The sequence below is a fragment of the Schistosoma mansoni genome, chromosome 1 (genome assembly GCF_000237925.1).
Source record: "Schistosoma mansoni strain Puerto Rico chromosome 1, complete genome".
Lineage (NCBI taxonomy): Eukaryota > Metazoa > Platyhelminthes > Trematoda > Strigeidida > Schistosomatidae > Schistosoma > Schistosoma mansoni.
Genome location: NC_031495.1, coordinates 56,861,761 through 56,884,471, shown reverse-complemented (window position 1 = coordinate 56,884,471; position 22,711 = coordinate 56,861,761). Strand labels below are relative to the sequence as shown.

The following is a 22,711-nucleotide window of genomic DNA, read 5'->3' as shown; positions in this document are numbered from 1 at the left end:
GAAATAAAGTTTGTTTTTTTTAAATCGAAAAAATATTTAATAAATAGAGAACGGAAGGAATCCGTGTAATTAGTTGGGTGTTATCACTATTATTATTATTATTATTCAAGAAGAGTACTAATTATCATATAATGATAAAATCAACAATGAAAGAAGGATATACATGTTTTATTCTGCACCAAATGAGCTTATGCTGAAATAGTTATATTTCTAAATGGTAAATAGTTAATTTCACTAATGGAATATAAATCATTGAAGAATAAAATCATTAATCTTAAAAGAAAAGGAAATTGTGTACAATCTTTGTCGAAAAATGTAAGTTGTCTTCTTAAAAACAATGATTAGGTCAAATGGCAGTTATAAAATACCAATTAGTAATTTACAATAAAAAATATTGATTGGATTGAAATGCAATAACCAGTGAACATTTTTAATCACATTTAGAGCTCGTCAATCGTATGTAAATTCGTAATGTCTAGTATAAACAGATAAACATAAGAATAGATAAGTAAACACAACCTGAAGATGAAATCTCCCATGAAAGGAAGCGCATAATACATGACATATGTTCTGAACATACGCACACATAAACGCTCAAGTGGTAAAGAAAGAACTGAAATTTCATGAAAATCAATTGCATACAATATTCTGTGAATATATAAATTATATTTCTGAGACAGATGATTTTATTAGCAGGAGATTATAAATAAAAATTTTATTGTCACGATCAACGCCGACGACGTATACGCCATCGAAGTATATAATAACCAAGTATTCTTAAAAAAAGGAAAAAGATGCATAATACACCGAAATCGATAGAAACACTATAATCTGGAATATTTAATGCTTGAAATATCATTGCTGGTTTGCCAAGACAAGGATAACTCATCTTATTTATTCGTTTACGATCGCAATCAAGATCTGTACGATTATTTCCATAAATAATCTAGAAAAGTTGAAAATTATAATCAATCTTAACGTACATTTATAACAATCAATGTTGATGTAATAAGCGATAACATTTGTATGGTTTTATTGACTGGTAGATATCTTAATTACAATGTTTACTGAGTAATTCATGTAATCTAAAATATTCGTGAAGGAACTACCAATGTTTTCCTGTCTTTTTGAATAATATATATAGTGAATAAGCTAATGGAAATCTTAGTCTGATAAAGATTTGTAGCTTAACAGAATGGTACCTGAGTTATATGAACTAGAAAATTAAGGCTAACTGCTCCATCGTTACGTTCATTTGAATAAGTGAATGTAATTGTGCATGAAATGATGAAGAGGAAAATGAAAACGAATAACAAGTGTACCATAATTCTCTGTCAACTATAAAAAATGGCTGATAGTTTTCAGCACTTTGCTTATGATTTTATACCCTTCTTTCTATCCACAAGCTTAACAACTTACTGTAACTTTGTATCGATAGTCGCATAATAACGGTCTGAAAGAAGGTAACTGTTGCATTATTTCCTCTATCAGAGTTATGATAAAGTCTGAAAAGTTACGTCCAGATTCTTGAAATTTTGCTGAACATAAAATGATATCCACTCAGTTCATCTACAGTGGTGATTGAAACATACTACTCAACTTGGCGATAAAAAATACCTCTGATCTGATTTCTTCATCTAGGTAGGAAATATGAATAATAAGTTTAAATGAAACTATAAATAATGAGTTATCCTGTGTTATCACTGTCCCTTGAATTTACAAATACTCATGTTGAGTGGTCTGTTTCGGTTTAAAATAGTTTACAGAACTGTTGTTAATTCAGTCATATTTTTATATTGGTTGGATAATCAAATAATAAATAGGAGAAAGCACATGACTATCCACCCAGTCTACTGTAAGATAGCTTAATGGATAAAGCGTTCAGATATGGACATTATATATGGATGAATTAATGATAAAAAATACGTGATAACATGTACATAACTTACTTTGATTGCTCCCGAAAATGAATATCGGGTAAATGATAAAAAAGAAATCCATTGTAAATACTTCGGTATAGCATATAAATTGAGAAAAAACCCAGAGAATAATAGTATAGGAATTCCCGTTACAGGTCCTAGAAATACAGCAACCTGTGTAAAATAATATACAATTTAAATCTTAATTATACTAATATTCTCAGACACAAAAGTAGTACATGTAATAGTATACCACTCTTATTAATTACATATGTACAAATAGTTGGATGTAATGTAATTAAATATAAAACAAACATTTGTAATGTCAAATATTATCTTTCTGTACAAAGTATGATGAAAACATGAATGAAGCTACTCACTCAAATTTAAGCACCATTCAAGATACAAAACTCTTTCAGAATTCCACTTAAGATTGATATCTTAGATGTGTTCCTTGTACAGTATGAAATCTGCGGTTTGAATTTACTTATCAATAATATTCAGAACAGAATCTGGTCAGGTTTTGTGCTAAACTAATCGGGAGAAAGTTCAAGTATCAAAGTATAAACCAACCCTGATATGTACGTGCACCCATTTGTTGAGTTCCTAGCACCATTCGAATAGATAGCTATAAATGAAACCATTGACATAGTTTCACTTTTAGGAACTTTTCAAATAGTGAAAGTGAACAAGAATACTTCAGTGTATGTCAGATGAAATATGAAAATTTGTTAAGTGCTGTGTACATATATTATTGTTTTTGTATGTGAGAGTAATAAAAGGATATATAAAAAAGTGCCGATAGATTACGATATTTTTGAAAATATTAAACTTGTAGTCCGTTTAAATAAATTATCATATGCAGGTTGAATTCAGTCCAACCACAAGAAAACAGTGTCGCATACACAAAATACCTTAAATAATTCGGAGTATGAGAATTTTATTGAAAATATCAAGTCAATATCCAATTACACGTGAATAAACAGAATATTTTGAACAAATAATTTTCGAGAAAAAAATTACGTCGTACGTTGTTATTCATTTGGTATTGTTTGCTCGTAATTTCTCATTGTTGTTAAGGACTGCAAGTGTGCATATGTGCATACTGACTCGATATTACCTTAAATCACGAATTTAATAACACAAAGATGGATGGGGACTAGCCATGGAATCATGAACACACGTTTCCTCCTATTAGGCACTCGTCAGCTGGATGTACCTGCATCTCAGAGTTGATATTCACTCCGGGATGTACATATGCTAACAACAAACTGATTAATTGCAGTTCTAAACGTTGAAGATGAAAGTAAACAATGCCAAATGGACTTAAACTTCACCATATTGCACAAGCAAGTGGCTATCAGGACTTAGTAGCTAAGTGGATAAATCGATGGCGTTCGAAGCGAACGGTACTGGGTTTGAGTCCCAGAGTGAACATCAACTCTGAGATGCGGGTACATCCAGCTGACGAGTCCCAAATAGTACGTTGTTATTGCTTTTTTATTGTATACTCAGGTTTTTTTGAATAATTGATTCAGGTGGGTGACAATGGATATGACAGAGAATACAAAGTTTTTCTGCAACCAAAATAATCAATATAAGGAATTTTTTAATTTTTCTTCACCTCTATTTCTTTCTCTTCTCAGATTTTCGGATTCAAGTTACTCAGTAACATGATATTCAGAATAAACAGCTTATTCAGGTGATTATTGCATATTTTTATAATTGCTAATTATTTCATAGTCTACTTAAATGTAATATCGATAGTTTTCGTTGCAGTTGCTTTGATGAATGGCATTGACACATCAATAATAACTCCAAAAAAAAACAAGCTGAGTATTGGTTGATTCCTGATTGGCGACTTCCTTTGTCACAAAATTTGTGTAAAAAGAGTTATTCATTTTAATTATACCTTGTAAGAAAGGAAGTAAATATCGTTTGATGTTTTTCACACGGTATTACTGATTCCAAAATGGAAAAACATAAGGTACTGGAAAATGGCTAAGTGGTAAGAAAATAACAAGTGTTCGATTATCAGTTAGCTTGTAGAATTTTGAGCAGGACTGGCTTCTGATAAAAAACGTGAATGTTTCTGCCATGGTCAGACTTAATAAAAGAATCAAACTGCTTTATGAAATAATAACATATGAGAAGTGATCTACTAAGTCAGATTTCCAGGGACTCATTATTTGTTGAGGCCAAAATCTCATTTCCATATATCATTAGTTAGTATGTAAATTTTAAAGATAGTTTCCGTCATGAACTGATCATAACTAGACAACCACTGAAATTCATGTAGGTAACGGATAGCATCTTCGTCCCACTGTTTAATTCCTACTGCTAAGAACACACACGATACATCTCGTAACCGAACCCATGGAAATCTTGTATGCTAACAATAAGTGAAAACCGTCTAGTGGCAGTGAAAGAATCAAGCAACCAGTCGTCTTTATAAACTTTCCTCTTATATTAAAAAGGTATAAACTCATGAATACTCTTTTATTTAGTAACTATTGCAGAATATCCATATAAATTCACATTTATTCATTCAATAATACATTATATTAGGTCCCGACTTTAAAAAGCGAACAACTGATGAATAGTTGACTTAAGGATATGATACGTCTCAAAAAACCATAGTGTGATATAAGTTTTATCTATGTGCTATCATCAAATATAAATAATATTGATTTCATGATTATTATGTAAGCGAATATGAAAATAATTTTTAAAATTTCGATATATAAACGCTCAATGAAAGAGAGATCTTCAAGAAGATATCTTATTACTAAACGATGATAAATATTCCGGATGAAGTCTAAGATACGTTTCATTTAAAATACAAAATCCAATCAATTAGATTTATAGTCGCATATACATAAATGATTTTCAATGTGTGCATAAGCTAACACTTTTCGTTTAGTCTTACAGTGACTTAGAAATCGAATAACTGAAATCACAGTTCATCTGCTTTGGATTATATTTTTTAACTTTTATAATATTCTAGCAGTTTAAAGATCCCCATAAAATATTCAAAAATGAACAATGTTTGAGCTCAAACATTGTTCATTTTTTATAATATTCATTTAGTTTACTATTATAAAAGTTTATTATTGAATGAAAATTTTTGAAAATTAAAAATGACACAAACACATAAGCAACTATTAAATACATTGTAGGGATACTCGTTTTATATAAATAATGTAAATGGATCTTCTTACAGTATTTTAGTCTGTAAGAATAGTTTTTAAGGACAAGAAAAAGTAGGTCAGGTCGAATTCTTTTTTTTTCGAAAAAACTTGATCTGAAAATTCTAGATAGTTTGCGTGTGTGCTTTATCCAGTTCAAAATAATATCATAATGCACAAAACAAATAATAAAATAATAGGTGGAATACACTCATTAGGGTGTAAAAAAAGAACAAGGGTGATTAATTGGGTGAAGAAATCTCTTTTCGATGAATACCTTCTCAAAGTTGTTTGATAGTAAATTTATATGTTTTTTTTTACCATGATAGGGTTTTATCTCACTATTTCCTTTCTCTCAAGTAGTCGGTTGAAGTTTTATATAGGAAGATTGAATATTACTATCGACACTCTGACACCACTGGTTACAGCAGCTTTATTCTTTATCATCCTGTTAATACTGATTCAGTTGTAAAGACTGAAACTTCTAAAAATTTTGGTGTTTCAATATTTTAAAACAACAGTTAATACAAATTTTTAATTTATTGTAAGCGCATATAATAAGAATTTAAAAAATATTACTAAATAATATGAATAAACTCAACAATTTAAAAGCAGGTTTTACAATAGTTATTAATTTATGGAAGCATTGGACGGCTGTTTCGTCCTATTGTGGGACTCCTCAGCAGTGTGCACCCACGACCCAGCCTTCCAAGACATTGGTAGATGTGCCGCTCAATTTCGGTTGAAGTTAGACATTAACACCGTTGGATGTCGGCTCAGTGGTCTAGTGGTTAAGCGCTCACGCACGAAACTGATAGGTCCTGTGTTCGATTCTCGCGAGACGGGATCGTGGATGCGCACTGCTGAGGAGTCCCACAATGGAACGAAACGGCCGTCCAGTGCTTCCAGGTTTTCCATGGTGGCCTAGCTTCAACTATTAACTATGATCTCAACTATTAAAATTACAATAATGTCCACAAAACTCCTTCTGATATTAATTTATATAAAGGCTATTCAACTTTTAGTGTGTAAAACATACATCATTTTGACATGAATAAACTTTTGGTATAATGATTTTCATGTGAATTAATATTGCGTAGTTGTTAATTTCCCTTTAGTCAAAGGAATTACATTAAATGAAAAAAACACACAGCAAGAACAATAAAGTTTGCAAAATAAAATCAATTCGTCTGTCTATTTCACGATTTCTCATTAGCTACGTACGACCAAAAATTATAAATATTAATTTGATTATTAACAAACGTTTAGTATACATAAGAGAGAATAGAGATACAAAGTGTATTAATAAATATAGTTATGGTCAATGTACTGGAAAGTAATAATTCAGAGGTTATGTAAAAGTAAATAATTAACAAGTGGTTGCGTAATCTCTCAACATGATAAAATAAACAATTATTTGAACATCAATCATAGTATGTAAGCGACGAATATCAGAAGACGAAAGAAAAATAAAAAGTTGGGAACAAGGTTGAAAATAATTAAAAATTGGAATTAACGAAGGTTCTCAGACAAATATGCATTCACATTGGGAAGGAAAAGCTAATCACACTTCTCTTCTGTATACATAAGTGAGGTCGAAAATGTTTGATAGCGATTGCCTCTGCCAAACGAAATAAGATCGATGTTTTTTGTCCGCTAGTTGTTTTAAATGCATTACTCATACTTCATGTTCACTTCCCTAAAGGTGTCTGAGGATTGCACTTTTAAAGGTTTTACTTCCTTTCTACTGTAGGTTCCAAGGAACGTATTCAGAAAACCTTTAAGAGCTCCTTCCTATAAACCTATTACCGTAGATGCATGGAATCCATGGACGCAATTAAAGGCGATGTCTGAAGTGTATTGATCTACCTAAGAATGGTATAACGAACACCTGGTGTTGTATGGTGAAACCAATTGAGCAACAGGGAAGCTTTTATCAATGCTGTCTAGGCTTCTCAGTCGATTCCTCCTGAAATATCATCTCGCCTGAACAAAAGGAGGACAAAGATAGGCTTCCTTCCAACAGCTAATAGCCAATCATCCTTGTAATGGTATTGTCCGTTTTTCGGCGTGGATTTCTCCGGGTATTTATATTTTATGAGGTGTTTTTTAGGATACCCAATTCCTCATTAGTTTTATCATTTGGGGATGACTAACAAGCTCCGTTGGAAAACCATTTGACAATACACTTTGTAAGTGATACGGAAAAAGCTGTCAAACCTCAAGTACTGTACTGTACGTTTTTCGTTCCAACACACACTTTTCTCAAGACTTTCATCATTGTTCCCGTCTTATACTAAGATCATGTTAAGCTATTATCCAACCACCTATTGATTTCCTTACCTTTACATAACCTTTGTTGTTTTGATTATGATTATCAGTAACTCCACATCACGTTCTAACAAATAAATACACATCAGTTTTGATTATCTTTATTCATACACTTTGTATCCCTATTGTTCTGTTTATAATGATTATGGTTACGTTTCGAACATCAATTTAAACTTTATAAACTAATGTGTGTTAATAATTTTATTATTAATTGTGATTCTAGGTCGTATGCAGTCGATGAGCAGTCGTGAAATAGACTGATGAATTGATCTTATTCTGAAAACCTTGTTGTTTTTGTTTTGTTTAAATTTACCAAGTGACCTGGTAGTATAAAAAAGTAAGTTGGGAAATTTGGATTATATTACTGCTTACAAAACATTATTCAAAATGAATGAATTGAGGATTCAGCTAATATTGTGATTAACATTAATTGTGATAGAATATAACCAAAATTATAACACGAGTGGTGCAGTATAAAATAAAAATAAAATATTTGCTTTACAAAGTACGAGAATCATGTCAATAAACTTTTGGCATTTAAAAAACAAAACAATGTGTACATCTTATCATCTAGCTAACCTGTAATGAAGTAGCTGTACCAATAACAAGACCTAATGATTGACCAACTAAAGATGTTTGAATCGATATGATAAGAAATTGAATAAATCTTAAAGCATCATTTGGTTGTTCAGTCATCCAATATGTAATACTAGCGTAGACAATACGAAAAAATATCTAGTAAAGGGAAATATACAAAGCAAGTGAATTAATTTACGTAACGTATTCTTTACATAGGTAATCAGTAGATGAGAAAAATTATGGAGGATCAGTACATTCAAAATAAACGATGTCAGACTAGGTTATTGAAAGTAGTCGACAGGAAACTTTGGAACAAAGTTGCATGCTTGCTGGTACTCGTTATTGCAATCTTGAGAGAACTCATGCTCTCTGTAGTGTTTAGAACAATGTTGACCAACTTCATAGTCTGAGATGTTATCAATAAGCCATTCTATCCACAACTTACCTTCTGTACGACTGAGATATTGGCAACTGATCGATCGCTGAGCAGTGATCAATGTTATGTCTGTCTAATCCCTTGGCGCTAATAGAATCCTGTCGGTTGAGTTTAATGGTGAACACTAGTTTTAGTGATTCGAAGTCACTGACCACTTGCAAACAAATAACATCTCAAAATAGTGCACGTGTTGGGTCACTCAGGCTAGTGGCCCAGACAAACATAACATTGGTTATCATTCAGCTATCAATCATTTAGAAATCACGTTTGTTTATAAGGAGTATTACAAAAGCTTATAGAAAATATTTGTCTGTTGAACATCATGAGAGATTTTATTATGTAACACAGTTGAACACGATTCTAGGCAGTTGTTTAACTAACAGCTCAATTCCTCAAAAAATAAAACAATAAGACAGTGTTTGCTATTGCGTGATGGCAAATTTAATTGTTTTCTCATTTATAGTATGGGATCCCATCACTTTGAACGTACACTTAGTAAGTAATCTAATTATCTATGAATATTATATTTTCATCATTAAAATCAACCTTCAACCACTGGTTTGAGTCATCACATTGTAGGAACGTACATTCATTTAGATATTCATTTAGATACATAAATTATTCTGACAGCGAACTGAACAATGACAGGAATGTAATCGTGTATAGTCTACGTTATTTTCACACAAAGCTAAAAAGATCCACTTTTATTATTTGATCAGTAGGAAATAACTAGTGTCCAATTTTTCTTCTTTGGTTTCTGTTAATCAACTCAGCATTATTGATTTCTAACTGAGTCCCTCTTAGGATTCAAAACTGAATAAACGTTTAACATGATTATCCAGTCGCTGGACTTGAATTAAATCAGGTGTTTTACGAATCCCCTACAAAATGCAACAATACTAGGCTCATTTGTAGAAATTAACTGTTGAACTCATGCAAAGTAATATTAAAAATGTAATAAGAAGTTCGTAAGTTTAAAATGTACAAATAATTAAGACTTACTTGGAATGGTACATCAGCCAATGACTTTGCCATGTAATAGGCTTTTAAACTATACCAGGAATTTAGATGTTCACGGAAGAATATTGATATTTCAAGAGGAACTGGAAAAAGTAATCAACATGCCTTGGGGGCAACTGTTAGGTTAGCAAAACTAATGGGATATATTAAATGTAAACTGTTTCCTTTATCAACATGAAATTTATTTATGCTTAATTCTGCTTTATTTTACAACCTTCGATTAATTGACATTATTTTTCATTGTTTTTCGACTCGGTTAAAACTGTCATCATGAACTAGGTCTCAGAAATCAGGAATTCCTATTGAATTATGTGACAGCTATCATAAATGTCAACCGCTAATGACTGTGTGTCGTAGGTCTCAAGTACCAAGCAAACAGTCGATTGACACGTTTATCAACCAATTTCTCTGGACCGGAATATCGTCTATGTGAAATGAAATTTCCAAATTTTCTGTTCTAGCATAACAACGCATCAGTGCAGAAGGGTCAAAATGTCAATGTTTTAGATTGATATCATGAACATATCGATGTTAGACCATTATTGGAAGCCTGGAAGCACTGCACGGCCGTTTCGTCCTATTATAGGACTCCTAAGCAGTGCGCATCCACGATTGCCGACGTGGGACTTGACCCCAAGAACTTCGGTCTAGCGTCAGAACACTTGACCTCTAGACCACTGAGCCAGCATCCAACGATGTTAATGTTTAACTTCAACCAATCAATATTTTAATTATTTTTAGCAATGGGAAAAATTATTAGAGTTTCAAAGTGAATGTAAAATCAGTGCTTACTTGATGATCGGAACATCAAGAATAATTGCTTTGAATATTTTGTAACACTTTTTCTGCACAATTTAATTTCAGCGTTGAATTATCAAAATACGAATTATTTGAAGATCTAGACTATTATCAACACTTGCTGTTCTGAGATAAGTATCTCGCATTATTTAAGCATGAATTTTCGATGAAAAGACATTGTTTACGAGGTTATTTTCTACCACGAAACCAACACCACAAAATAATCTACTACTTTTTTCTACTACTGACAATGAGACTTTTCTAGGATTTATCTTGATAATTCTATCTCCAAGTGATATGATAACTTCAATCTATGGATATATGCGACAGATTCTATGTTATTTATAACCGACTGGCAGTGGTGCGGTAACGTGACTTCTATGAATAGGATGTGTTAAACTACTGTAGTCACAAAGCTCAACTAGGACTGGATTCGGGAGGTAGAACCTATAACCGATTGAACCAAAACTATCTGTATAGGTTTTTGAAGATTTCTGAGCTTTACTAAAATCATGAACTGATCAATGTTGGATCACCACTGAACAATTGGAAGCGCTGGGTGGCTCAATGTAGTGGATTGATTGGGGGTAGACATCATTACCGTTAGATGCCGGCTAAATGGTTTAGAGGTTAAGCGATCGCACGCAAAACAGAAAGTCTTGGGTTCGATTTCCACCTGAGAAATCATGGATACTTACTGCTCCAGAGCCCTATACAGGGATCGAATGGTTGTTCAGTGCTTCCCGATGAATAGTGGCAGTCTAACATTCCTCGGTTGATCGTTTCAGCGAATCATAACTGTCATTCACATATAAAACCTTAACTCATTACATTATGGGATATAAAGTAACAAATATTCAGTCAAGTTACAAGGTAGCTAATTTTCCTTCATTTCTCTCTGTTGTGTAATACAAATGATTATTTATTTTTACGATTTAAATTTTGTTAACTTTATTTTTGAACTTATAACTGCCTATATGTCTGATCCCAAGATAAAATGTTTTTTATTGTATCATGTTCACCAAATTAAAATGGTGAATTGATATTAAACTGTTTATCAATGACGATTTTCTAAAAATGTGATAGGCTCTTCTTAAGCGATCGATATCTAATTCATTATAAAGCACTAAGAAAAATGAGTTTTAGAAACTTCCTACCTGGAAAATAGTCCATAATTATGCAACTGCATTACCTAATAGAATTTTTCGTAGGACTTTTTTTCTGTATCGAATTTATTTAGGCATCGAGTTAACCTGGAATAATATGCTACTGTATAGTCGGAAAATGGATGCTTATTTCAAACTGACAATCGAAAAAACTATTAAAAATGACAACCACCAGATTCCAGCTCATTGATTTTATAGTATAGTACTCATTGTAATAATTTAAAACTTTAATTCTATCATGTGGACAAAATAAACATCCATCGATCGACCTATAATTTTCACTGGTTCGCCAACACACGTTACATTCCAAACAACTGTGAGCGCTTTAATGTTATAGGATCTATATACAGCTTATAGATAAGTGATTCCGATTAGGTATTTACTACATCATGTTACATAAATGCAAATCAACTGAAAGCAAACAATTAGTCTTCAGTAATATGCAAAAATTTCATTTTTTTTATTTGACTATTCTGTTGTTGTTTTTGATTGGTGAAATAAGCTTTTAGTGGATAAATGAGTTAACTAACCTGATAACCTAAATAGCAATAAAGGTTATCGATTTTTTGTACATTCCGTATCTAGTGATTAGTTAGTAATAAGGTGAATTTTGTGACTGTTATTAACTAATTGAAAAAGAAATAATTTCCTGTAGCCTAATTTAGATTTTATCAAATATATTTGTATGCATTAGTTTAAATTATGTTTTTCGTGTTTTGTTTATCTTCCAATTACTTTCTGATAAATTTTATTCAATATTTTTGATGTTCTAATAATCCTTTATCATCTTATCCAAACTTTATTCTCCCTAAACAGATAAGCTGAATTATACGGGTTGTTTAACTTGATTAGACAAATGATTCCTAAAAGCATTCGATTCTGATGGAATATTTGAATAATCTATTCTAGTTCAACAAAACACTGTGAAGTTTAATATAAGTATGATTACTTGTGAGGTACCTGAATTTAAAAGTAAGTAGTATGTTATATGCTCAGCAAATAAATTTACTTATTTTCATGGTTGAGATCATGAGTCGATTGAAGCTAGACCGCCATGGAAAACCTTGAAGCACTGGACGGCCGTTTCGTCCTATTGTAGGACTTTTCAACAGTGCGCATCCACGATTTCGCCTCGCGAGATTCGAACCCAGGAACTACCAGTCTCGCACCAGAGCACTTAAGCGACAGACCACTGAGCCGGCATCCGATGGTGTTAATGTCTAACTTCAACCAAATTTACTTATGTCTGGTAAAGTATGTGCTCCTGATAATTTTTTGCTGGTATGATGAGTAAAAACATTTTATATACGACTAAGACAATGAAGCATATTATTTGAATTTTAATGGAAAGGTTAATATTCCTTTATCCTGGCTTTCCTAGTTTTATGCAAGTAAAGTTATAATGAGAATATTTAGGCAATCACTTTTCATCTCCTGTTCTGAAAAAATAAGTTATCGCCGAGTATACATAATTTCACATGATTGATGATTTGCTTGAAGACTTTAACACCAAGTGAGTTATAATAGGAAAATTTCTACTAAAACAAAATCTTTAGTAGCTTTGTATAATATCTGCTTGAGAATAGTTCTGTTTTGCATGTGTTTCTGATAAGATTAGCAGAGTTAATATCAAACATTTTGTAAAAAACAGTAGAGTTCAAAGTTAAATAATGGCCCTTACCATCAGCTATTACCAGAAATAGGGAAAATATTGCAATATGAATACAAGGTAAAGTTTATTAGCAGTTACTATGAAGTTCATTTGCTTTAATAACAATGGAACAAGAATTCACAAATAATTATGACTCGGAGGTTAAGCGCCCACACACAAGATCAAATATTCTGATTTTGATCCCTGGTTGTACCGTGGATGCACACTTTTGAGGTATCCCATAACAGGACGAAACAACTGTACAGTATTTCCTGGTTTCCAGTGGTTGGCTAACTTGGATGATGTCGTAAAATCAATAGCATTCTATAATATCCACAAACCTGTGTACCAATAAATATTTGGTTTGAGTTTATCATAACAGAACATTGCTAGAGATCAGAAATAATCACTTATACTTACATGTCATCACAGTTGGCATTAATGAAGCAAACATAAGGAATAGCAAAGTAAAGAAGACGAATGCTGCATTACTTATCACTTCATAACCCAAATTACCGACGCGAAAATATAAAACACCGATTAATATTCCAACAACAATATGTGAAACCAAACGCAGATGTGTCAATGTCTAAAAAAATATTGAAGAAAAGATGTGATAATCGAATAAAATAATCAGTAGTTATATATACTGGTGATTTATAAACAATTTAATGTTTTGATAAATGAATTTAATTGATTGTTAACTTTAAACAAATGATCTTCAGTCTCGATTATCAGTAATTAGCTTATTCTGTTTTACAACACAAGTTTAAACTATTTGCATCAACCTATTTCGCCAAGTATAAACAAGACTATTAAACTTAATCCGATTTGAAATAGACTGGATTATCCTTTTGTTGATAATTTCGATGTAGGTGCATGCAGCTGACGAGTCTCAAATTGGACCAAAGGTGAATCTTGGATTCAGTTGCTAGTCACGTACCCTTTCTTAAATGCTATTAAAAATTTAGATTGTAAATAGAATAATACATGGACGCCTGTTCGCGTATATTTTAAGATTTTTCTAATTAAATACACCTTTGCCATAAATTTTAAAAGGATCTCCACTTTGTTGACTTTTATTATAACTGCGAGTAAAAAGCGTGTTGTTTAGAAAGTCTTAAGCAGCTATTCGTTTATGCATATGGAAAACGGTAGTTTGAATTATCATTTCACTGATTAAAAGGGTTTTTAATATCCAGTTTCAATCGTTATGTAATCTCCATCCGGAATGAGACTTTAAGCTAGCCGTAATATACAGACTATCATTTTAAATAAACCATTCCATATAGACTGTAGTCATAGCTGCATTGTTAAAGTTTTGTTAGAAGTTGGGATTTGCAGATGTAGACAGTCGGTTGGTTTAAATAAAAACTAGTCGTTGTTTCAGTCAGAAATGAAGTAGAATTTTTAAATGACAAAAAGAAATGTTTCTCATCAATTATCACAAGGTATTTTAGTTTTTGATGAAGCTGATTAAATGGAAATCATACAACAGTTTATCAAACAAATACTCAACCTAAGCAAATAAATATTATTGAAATATTTATAAGGAAAATGGGAAAAAAAGTGTAGTAATGAACGGATTAAGGGAAATATGAAGCGAATTAAATACAGTCTCATACTGGTATGATAATCACCAAGAGAATAAATCAATAAAGGGAAGAAAACATAAACGAAAGGTTGAGAATTAGAGAACAGGTTAAGAAACTGCTTTTTGTTCAATAACATGTGATTAAAATAATAGTCAATAAATAGAAAAGTGAATGAGAATGTAAGTACTTTTCTACCTAAAAATTTTCAAATATCTTCAACTTAGAAATAATACATCCATTATCTTCTGAATAAAAGAAATAAGGCTTAGAAATAGATATTTTGAGAAACTGAGAAAATAACACTAAACATTATGTAAATGAAATATGAATTCAGATAGAACAGTCAAACGAACTTTTTTGGTAAATTTAAAGAGTAATGAAAACTGTTAACTGTACATATTTAATTCCTCATATATAAAAACTCGGATATTTCATGCCTACGACAAGTAGATCATCGTTTCAACACACAATCTTATAACAGATAACATTTCTGACTGTAAACCATTTTGTGTAACATCATAAGAAAATTATGACATCCAGTTAGTGACTTATTAACTGATGACATTTGCTCCTTTTTCCTCTCTCCGGTCTTGAAACTGTCAGAACTCTAAATAATTTCTTGAAATAAAATGTTTTAACCATATCCAGAACAGATATTGATCCCTAACTTACATCAGTTCGAAATAGCAATGATGTCCATTTAAGTAGTACGGATCTAACTACCACTGTCGAATGATTCTATTTTAGGTTGATCAAGAAACTGAACTGTATACAGATATTTGTTTACTTTTCAAACCGAAAAGTCTGTAGACTTTGTACGTAAATCCAAAGATTAATTGTTATCGAATTATCATCGAAGACACATTCATACTGAGGAATATTAGTTTTGATCTTCGAGCTAATATGTTTATCGTAATTACCAAACTATTTTCAGTAGTTTATAAACTCCTAGTTAGTTAGTTTACTTAAGTAATAAAGTTATGTAATTAGAATAATGATAAGGAATCCCTAAGTTATGGTTGAATTCATGAGTCATGTGCTCTTACTGATAAGTCATTTGTCCAACTATTAGTTATTATCTTCTCCGTTATTTTTACTGTGTAAAAAATCAAGTGAAGAGTAGTCCTTATCCTTTCCATTGCATTCGCCAAATATACAACGAAAGGAATAAGTCAGAAGTGTAGTGATTTAACACGATCTTGATTACATATACATCTAAAGTAGAGAGAAGATAACCAGCTTGAATATAAAGTAAAAACTGAAAGCTTATTGGTACTAACTGAGAAGATATTGGGATTATCTCAGTGACATGTTAGATGAAACAAATCGGTATATGTAAATATACTCTCATAAGTAAAGCATTTTTAAGTATTGTTCGATAACACCGTAATTATTATGATAAACTGGTATAAATTGTGTGACTTACTGAATCACGCATAATGGAAAGTATATTTCTCACCAGTAGAACCCGAAATTGGGTTAACTGATTTGCAGCAAACTCTCGACTAGGATCATCGTACTAAAAATGGAAGTAGAAATGGATTTATTTCACTAAACATAAAACAAAGATAATATTCTTATATACTTATTACGTGTGCTATACTTTAATAGTGATCTTTCAGTCATAAAGAAGACTTGAATAACTTTACAATTCGATGAAACTGAATGAATGGGTCAAATATTTTTTAAAACAAGATAATTTAGATATTAAAGAGGAAGAATGAATTTATAAAATATCAGCAAGTGAATTTGAAGTAAATCCAACGTTTCGCCTAGCAATTTGGTTCAAGATTTTTCAAGGAAATATAATCAAACATCAAAATTATCGAATATAAATAGGTCCATGGGTCTCTGGTTCATTATATGCTAAATAGGTCTTCCAATCAACATTGACAGTCTTTAAAGTAGGCATTTGCTTTGGTGTGTAAGAGACTTGTGATGTGGAACCGAAAGTGTTAAGCTAACAGATTGTATGTAAACGTAAGTAGTGTTAAGGGATTCGAATCCATAATGGTGCCTCGTTAAAAACCTGCATTCGGAAACACAGTATAGTTGAACTACATCTACCGATCGGTATTCATTTTATTTACTCAGACGATTCAAAATCCATTCATTAAATCATCGAATTCTCCTGGATGGCACTTTCAGTAACTGGTCTAAGGTTACTAGGGTGACACTAAGCTAACAGAAAAAAAATCACTTTGTTTAATGAATTAAAATCAGCTTAATCTTCATAACATCACGAAGAGTACAAATATCTGTTACCGTATCAGTGTAACTGGAAGCGTTATTTAAACAACATAGCACCATCAAAGATATTCTCACCCATAGAACAAGTCACTAAACTTTCACCGTAATTGTGAACAGAGCCAGTAAAGAGCCAAAGGGAAGTTTAAGATGAAAAAGATTGTTTGATAACAGGTTATGAAAGGTAGCCTTCTATTTACATATGGTTACAATTTAGACGTACATCTTTAATCAGTGAACTGGATAAAGTATGTAATAGTAAGCTAACAGTAAAAGCGTATATATATAATAAAAATCAGTTTCTGTCCTGTTATTATTTTCTATAAAAGATTCGTCTACGGGGTAGATAGATAATAAACCAATTAGTTGTTTTTGCAAAATAACAATGGAAAGACAAGCTATATTGGTAAGAGAAAAATGCTCTAGACAATAGACCATTGAACGTATTAAGTCTTTTTCAATAAACAAATAGTTAACAACACTTTGGGTGTATCAACGAATATCTAGATAATATATAATTGACTATATACAAATGAAACAGAACAATTAACTGAATATTCCATTCATACTCTAATAAAACATTTATCATAGAATATTATCATTATCTAAATAGCTGTTAGGATTTATTTTTATTCCTACGTGTAGGTTTATAAACAGAGGGCTATTTTAAGCTGTAATCTATTCGTCATGATAACTATATAAAGGAAAATTCTACAGAGTTCAGAAAGATGTTTCGCAGTTTCATTCTCACAATGAGTGGCACATTTTATAAATGTTTACGTAATTAGCTCCCGTAGAATATTCACAAATCCAACCAAATTATTAAAAGTCAAATTCTTAACCCTACTTAAGTAAACTTTATAAATTTGTGATTGTGAATCAGAACAACATATATAAGCGAACAATTGTTTTCAATTAGATTGTCATCAGGCTTTACTCTAATATACATGAATATTTATACGAATATGTTTAACCAATCAAGGCAATTCGAGTCAATAATCACAATGAAACACATTACGTCAACGGGCATAATAGTTAAAAGTACAAGTTGATATTGGGAAGACAGGTGTACTGGTAGTAGTAAGAATATTAAGTTACGATAACAAAAGTCTTATCAATCGTTAAACATTAGAAGTAGGAGGTCAAACGTGGGTAAATAGATTTGGAATAGTCATCATGAAACATCAAAACCATTACGTAATAAGAAGTGTGTAAATAATTAGATAGTGAAGAATACAAATAGAAAGAGGCGGAAAATTACAAACAAATAACAGGTTTTCTATGGTGGTTTAGCTTCAATTGACTCAGGAATTCAACTATAAAATTACTAAAATCTCCACAAAACCCCTTCTGATAAAAACAAATAACGGATGCGAAAGTAATGTTAATGATAAAATTAAAAATAAAATTAAAAAAATAATAATGTCGTTTGTTAATTTATATCCGGCCATGGAAGGAATAGGGGGTTACAAATTTCTTCTGTACACGTAAATTGGGGTGAAATGTACGAATTCGTATGATTTCAGCTATATGAATGAGACGAGAATCACTACAATACACTTAATATTTGCTTTACCTTACTCTAAAGTTGATAATATATAAAAAAATATAAATAGGCAACACTTCTTGACATGATCACCGCCAAACACTTTAAGTCCATTTTGATCATTATTCATATACAGTTAATACGTGTTTGTATATGGCTTGATTATCCCACTAACAAAGGTTGAAAAACCTTCTATTAGAATGCTGAAGTAATGTTTAAAATGTCTCTTTAGTGAAACATATGCATTAGTTATATGTTATTCGCCAACCAAAGTTATTTATTACAGTAGTATAATAAAGAAAGATAATATACAGGTATTCAGCATCCAACTCAACTAAGCTGATAATGCTCTCAATTGTCGTTAATATGCACAGTCATGATTTCATTTATTTCATACATAATCGAAAATCTTATATAACCTTCTTATTTTATTCGTCTACTCACGCATACTTCATATCAATTAAGATATTCACTTGTCTAAAGTAAAGTACTTAGATAATTGCTTACAATTATATTTTCCTTTCGAATATCTGTAAGATGCTTTAAACTTTGCACTAATTATAATAAATAGGTATAGAGAAAGAGAAGCACTGGGCGATGACAAAAATAGCTAGAAAATAGTTCTTTTCTTTTCTATTATTTCATCTTAATTAATTGATGTTTGCTAGTTTGCTTGTTTTTTTTGTTGTTGAAAAATGCCATTCATTTTTCAATTTAATATCTATTTCAGTTCAAAATTCACATTACCAACTTTATAGAAGTGCAATGATAAACCAATGAAAAGCTATTATTTACCAAACAACTATCTACTTTTAAAATTGATTGTAAAATACATTTCTAGGCAATTAACCCTTCAAACCATAATCTTTCCGATTACTTCTTATACTCTTACTACCTCAACCACTATGGGATTGGAGTCGATAACTGCGTTGGCGTTTGAAGCGAAAGGTACTGGGTTCGAGTCCCAGAGTGAACATCAACTCTGAGATGCAGATACATCCAGCTAACGAGTCCCAAATAAGACGAAACGCGCGTCCTGGATTCCACTACTAGCCACTATCCATTTTTGCTTATAATGCTTATGAATGAAGGCTATGTCGAGGCAATACGCACAGTATGCACATATGCCAATAAGAGACTGACCAGTTTCAGTCCTAAACATCAATGGGAAGATTCAAACAAGTAATACTAAGTGAATAATAACATTGTTACCTGTTCTTATTGTAAGATAACAACCAATGAACTATTTAAACAAATATATAGTTACATTACAACTTTTGATACGCATCATCGTAAAATCTACAGGTTAACTAAATAGTCTAAATTATCTATAATTACGTTTAAATATTTTAGACTTATGTTTTACATAAAAGACATTTAGAAAAAGAACAAAATTAATATTTTCTTTTAATTTATGAAAATCATCTTAACAAAACTAAGTTTTATTTGTATGTTAGATAACATATTTTTGTCTAAATTTTAATTCATTTATACGTTTTAAGCATGCGAATGATGTTTGACTGATCTATTTCAATGTAATATGCTGTAGTGAAGTGTAAACATTAAATGTTCTATCTCACAGAATGTAAATAGAATGCTTGTCAAGAAAATGAAAAGTTCACACTGACAGGTAGTTTATCTACAGTTTGAACTAATAGAAAGAATATTTTTAAACTTAAAATCCTTATGTTTAAGGTTAACTGAAACTCTACTGCTTTCTCCAAAGTCGCCCTTTATCGTTTAAAAATATATTTATATAATATCACTTGCAAGGTGATGATTTTACTTCAAATGACGTGTTTAAATTGCATTTCAACGTGAACTGGTATATTATTTTTGTAAATGATCTTAGGTCATGAAAGTGTAGCTTATTGGAAAAAGGATAGTAATCCATTTAAGTATCAATAATTAGGACTACCGATTGTATTTAATATCACTGAAATTATTAGGCTTATCATAACAGATGAAATCTTATAAAAACAAGGATTATTCTTGAATTGATTCACCCTATATATATATATATATATATATATATATAAGTTGGTTACATTCAAAACGTCCAACATTACCACAGACTCGTAAACTTACTTGATGTTTGTAAGACATGCTAGTGAAATGGATTGTTAAATATAACTTACAGATCTAATTATAATTCATTTTGATGGCTTAAATTACAAATAGGCTATTCGTTTGTGATTTACTGTAATCTATGTTTGCGGAATTACATAATCAAACAGTGAACATTGTTCAGAAAGATAAACACAATAATATAACTCACTTTTATACAATCTGAATTGACTAGACCTTGATCTATGGTATGTATAGGACCATTAGGATGAGGTAGAAGTACAGACATTTCAATATGTGATGGTGATTCTTGCTTTGAAGTTAAAAGTAAATAAATATATAAAATAAATAGCAAAAAAATATGCAATTTACTTTATTTCTAATATATATTTAAATAATGCACTACTTTTTACACTTCAAACGTGTATGATATCTTTCAAATTCACACCTTACTGATCATAAGGAAATGTCGGATTCATATCTGATTCATTACAATGATTCATACAAAAAAGGCATATCATTATTTTTAGAAAGAGTTCAGATTATCCTGTTGTTGATAAATAAGACTGAATTTTCATTAGTCTTTGTTAAAATATATACCTTCTGTGCAGATTACCTCAATGTATCCGTTTTTTACAAGCATTTTATAAAATAGACGGATTGTAGCTAGTAGTGCAACTCAGCATGCACATTTCATCCTATTTGGGATTAGTCAGACGGATGTAATTGGATGTCAGTGTTGATGTTTATCCCGGAATAACTCAAACTTTTTCTACTAATGATACAAACGACATACTCGTTTCACAAGTAAATGGCTATTAGGGCCAAGGTTGTGAACATCAACACCGGAACAAAGATATATCCAGTTGACCAGTTTCAAATAGGCCAAGAACAGGCGTTCTGGAATTCACTGCCAAACGCTAATTCATTTATTCTGCTAAAAGTAGTTTATTTTTCTTTTAACCCATGTTATTGAATCTCATTAAGTATAAACTGTATAAAGTCAAAATTAAAGATTTTACTGTGATGGACATTCGTTTGAAAATAAAAGGCTGTAATTACACAGGTATTATACAGAATTACTAATCTGAGGTATAACCTTTTATTAAATCATGTTTGAGAACCTACTGTAGATTCCATAATGAATGATTGAAAATCCCTATCATGAATTTGTTAATTTAATATTATTTTTCACAATTAAAAAAGCAAAAATATAATAAGTTAAACAACGTGATAAAATATGAATTCCTAAATTTCGGCTAGATGCTCATTTCAAAAATGTAATTTTTTTTTACCACGCGCTAACACCTACTGAAAAACTATTAAAGAAAGAACAGAACTAAAAAGATGATCTGATTTTTAATTGAGAGTTGCCAGAGGTGTAGACGCTCGACGTCAAATGCAACAGAACCTCAGACTATTTAGATCTTCTACTAAGTACATTAACATTCCGTTAACGCGACGCAATCTAGTTCTTTATGTTTTTCGTTATGGCCAACTTTATTTATTTCAAGACTTCGCACTAACACTCATTTAAATAAATTTCAATTATCCATCTATCAAACCGACCTACTTAACAATAAATCTTGCGAATAAAGTAATTTTTTAGTGACTACTAGAAAAACGTAATTACATTCCGAAAATACATTTCTTGCAATGAAAAAGCAATACAAAGATAAAGTAATATTGCACTTATAAACCTACACTTTTTACAATTTGTTTAGCTTTTTTCTTTTTATCATCATGTTTAATAATAGGTGAACAAAATGACGGTGATGATGATGACGATGAACCATGATCTCTTGAAGGTATAGTGTCAGAAACTATTTGAATATTATCTATTGGACATTCATTTGTTTGAATAATTGTTGAATTAAGAAATACTTTTTTCTTTTTTAAATAATCTACAATTTCATCTAGTGTTTGACGACGCGCAGCCATTGCTAATCGCATATAATGATCGCCATATTCACCACAAGCCACTTCCATAACTGTTACGTAATGTTAATAAAAAGTAGATAATGTGGAATTAATCGTTGTTCATTTGTAATCATATTCACTCAAAAAAATGAAGTTTGATTACCTGTTTATATGATAATGATTTTTGTTCATCTATATGGTCTAATAAGTTAGAATTTACCATTCAATAAATACACATACTAATTTAC

The 22,711-nt window shown here is 31.0% G+C and overlaps 1 protein-coding gene across 1 annotated transcript in view; it reads right to left on the bottom strand.

Moving 5' to 3' along the window:
* Positions 1-727: 727 nt before the first annotated feature.
* The window catches only part of Smp_181150 (putative abc transporter), a gene marked incomplete at its 3' end in the record, with an annotated part of 41,061 nt that continues 19,077 nt past the window's right edge, over positions 728-22,711 (bottom strand). The window contains exons 6-13 of the mRNA XM_018794957.1: positions 22,248-22,534; positions 20,755-20,856; positions 16,110-16,202; positions 13,509-13,677; positions 9,456-9,556; positions 8,018-8,173; positions 1,950-2,093; positions 728-946 (exon numbers count right to left, since the gene is read on the bottom strand). Of these exons, the coding sequence (XP_018649317.1) occupies positions 728-946; positions 1,950-2,093; positions 8,018-8,173; positions 9,456-9,556; positions 13,509-13,677; positions 16,110-16,202; positions 20,755-20,856; positions 22,248-22,534 (1,271 nt within the window). The remainder of the gene's footprint in view (positions 947-1,949; positions 2,094-8,017; positions 8,174-9,455; positions 9,557-13,508; positions 13,678-16,109; positions 16,203-20,754; positions 20,857-22,247; positions 22,535-22,711) is intronic.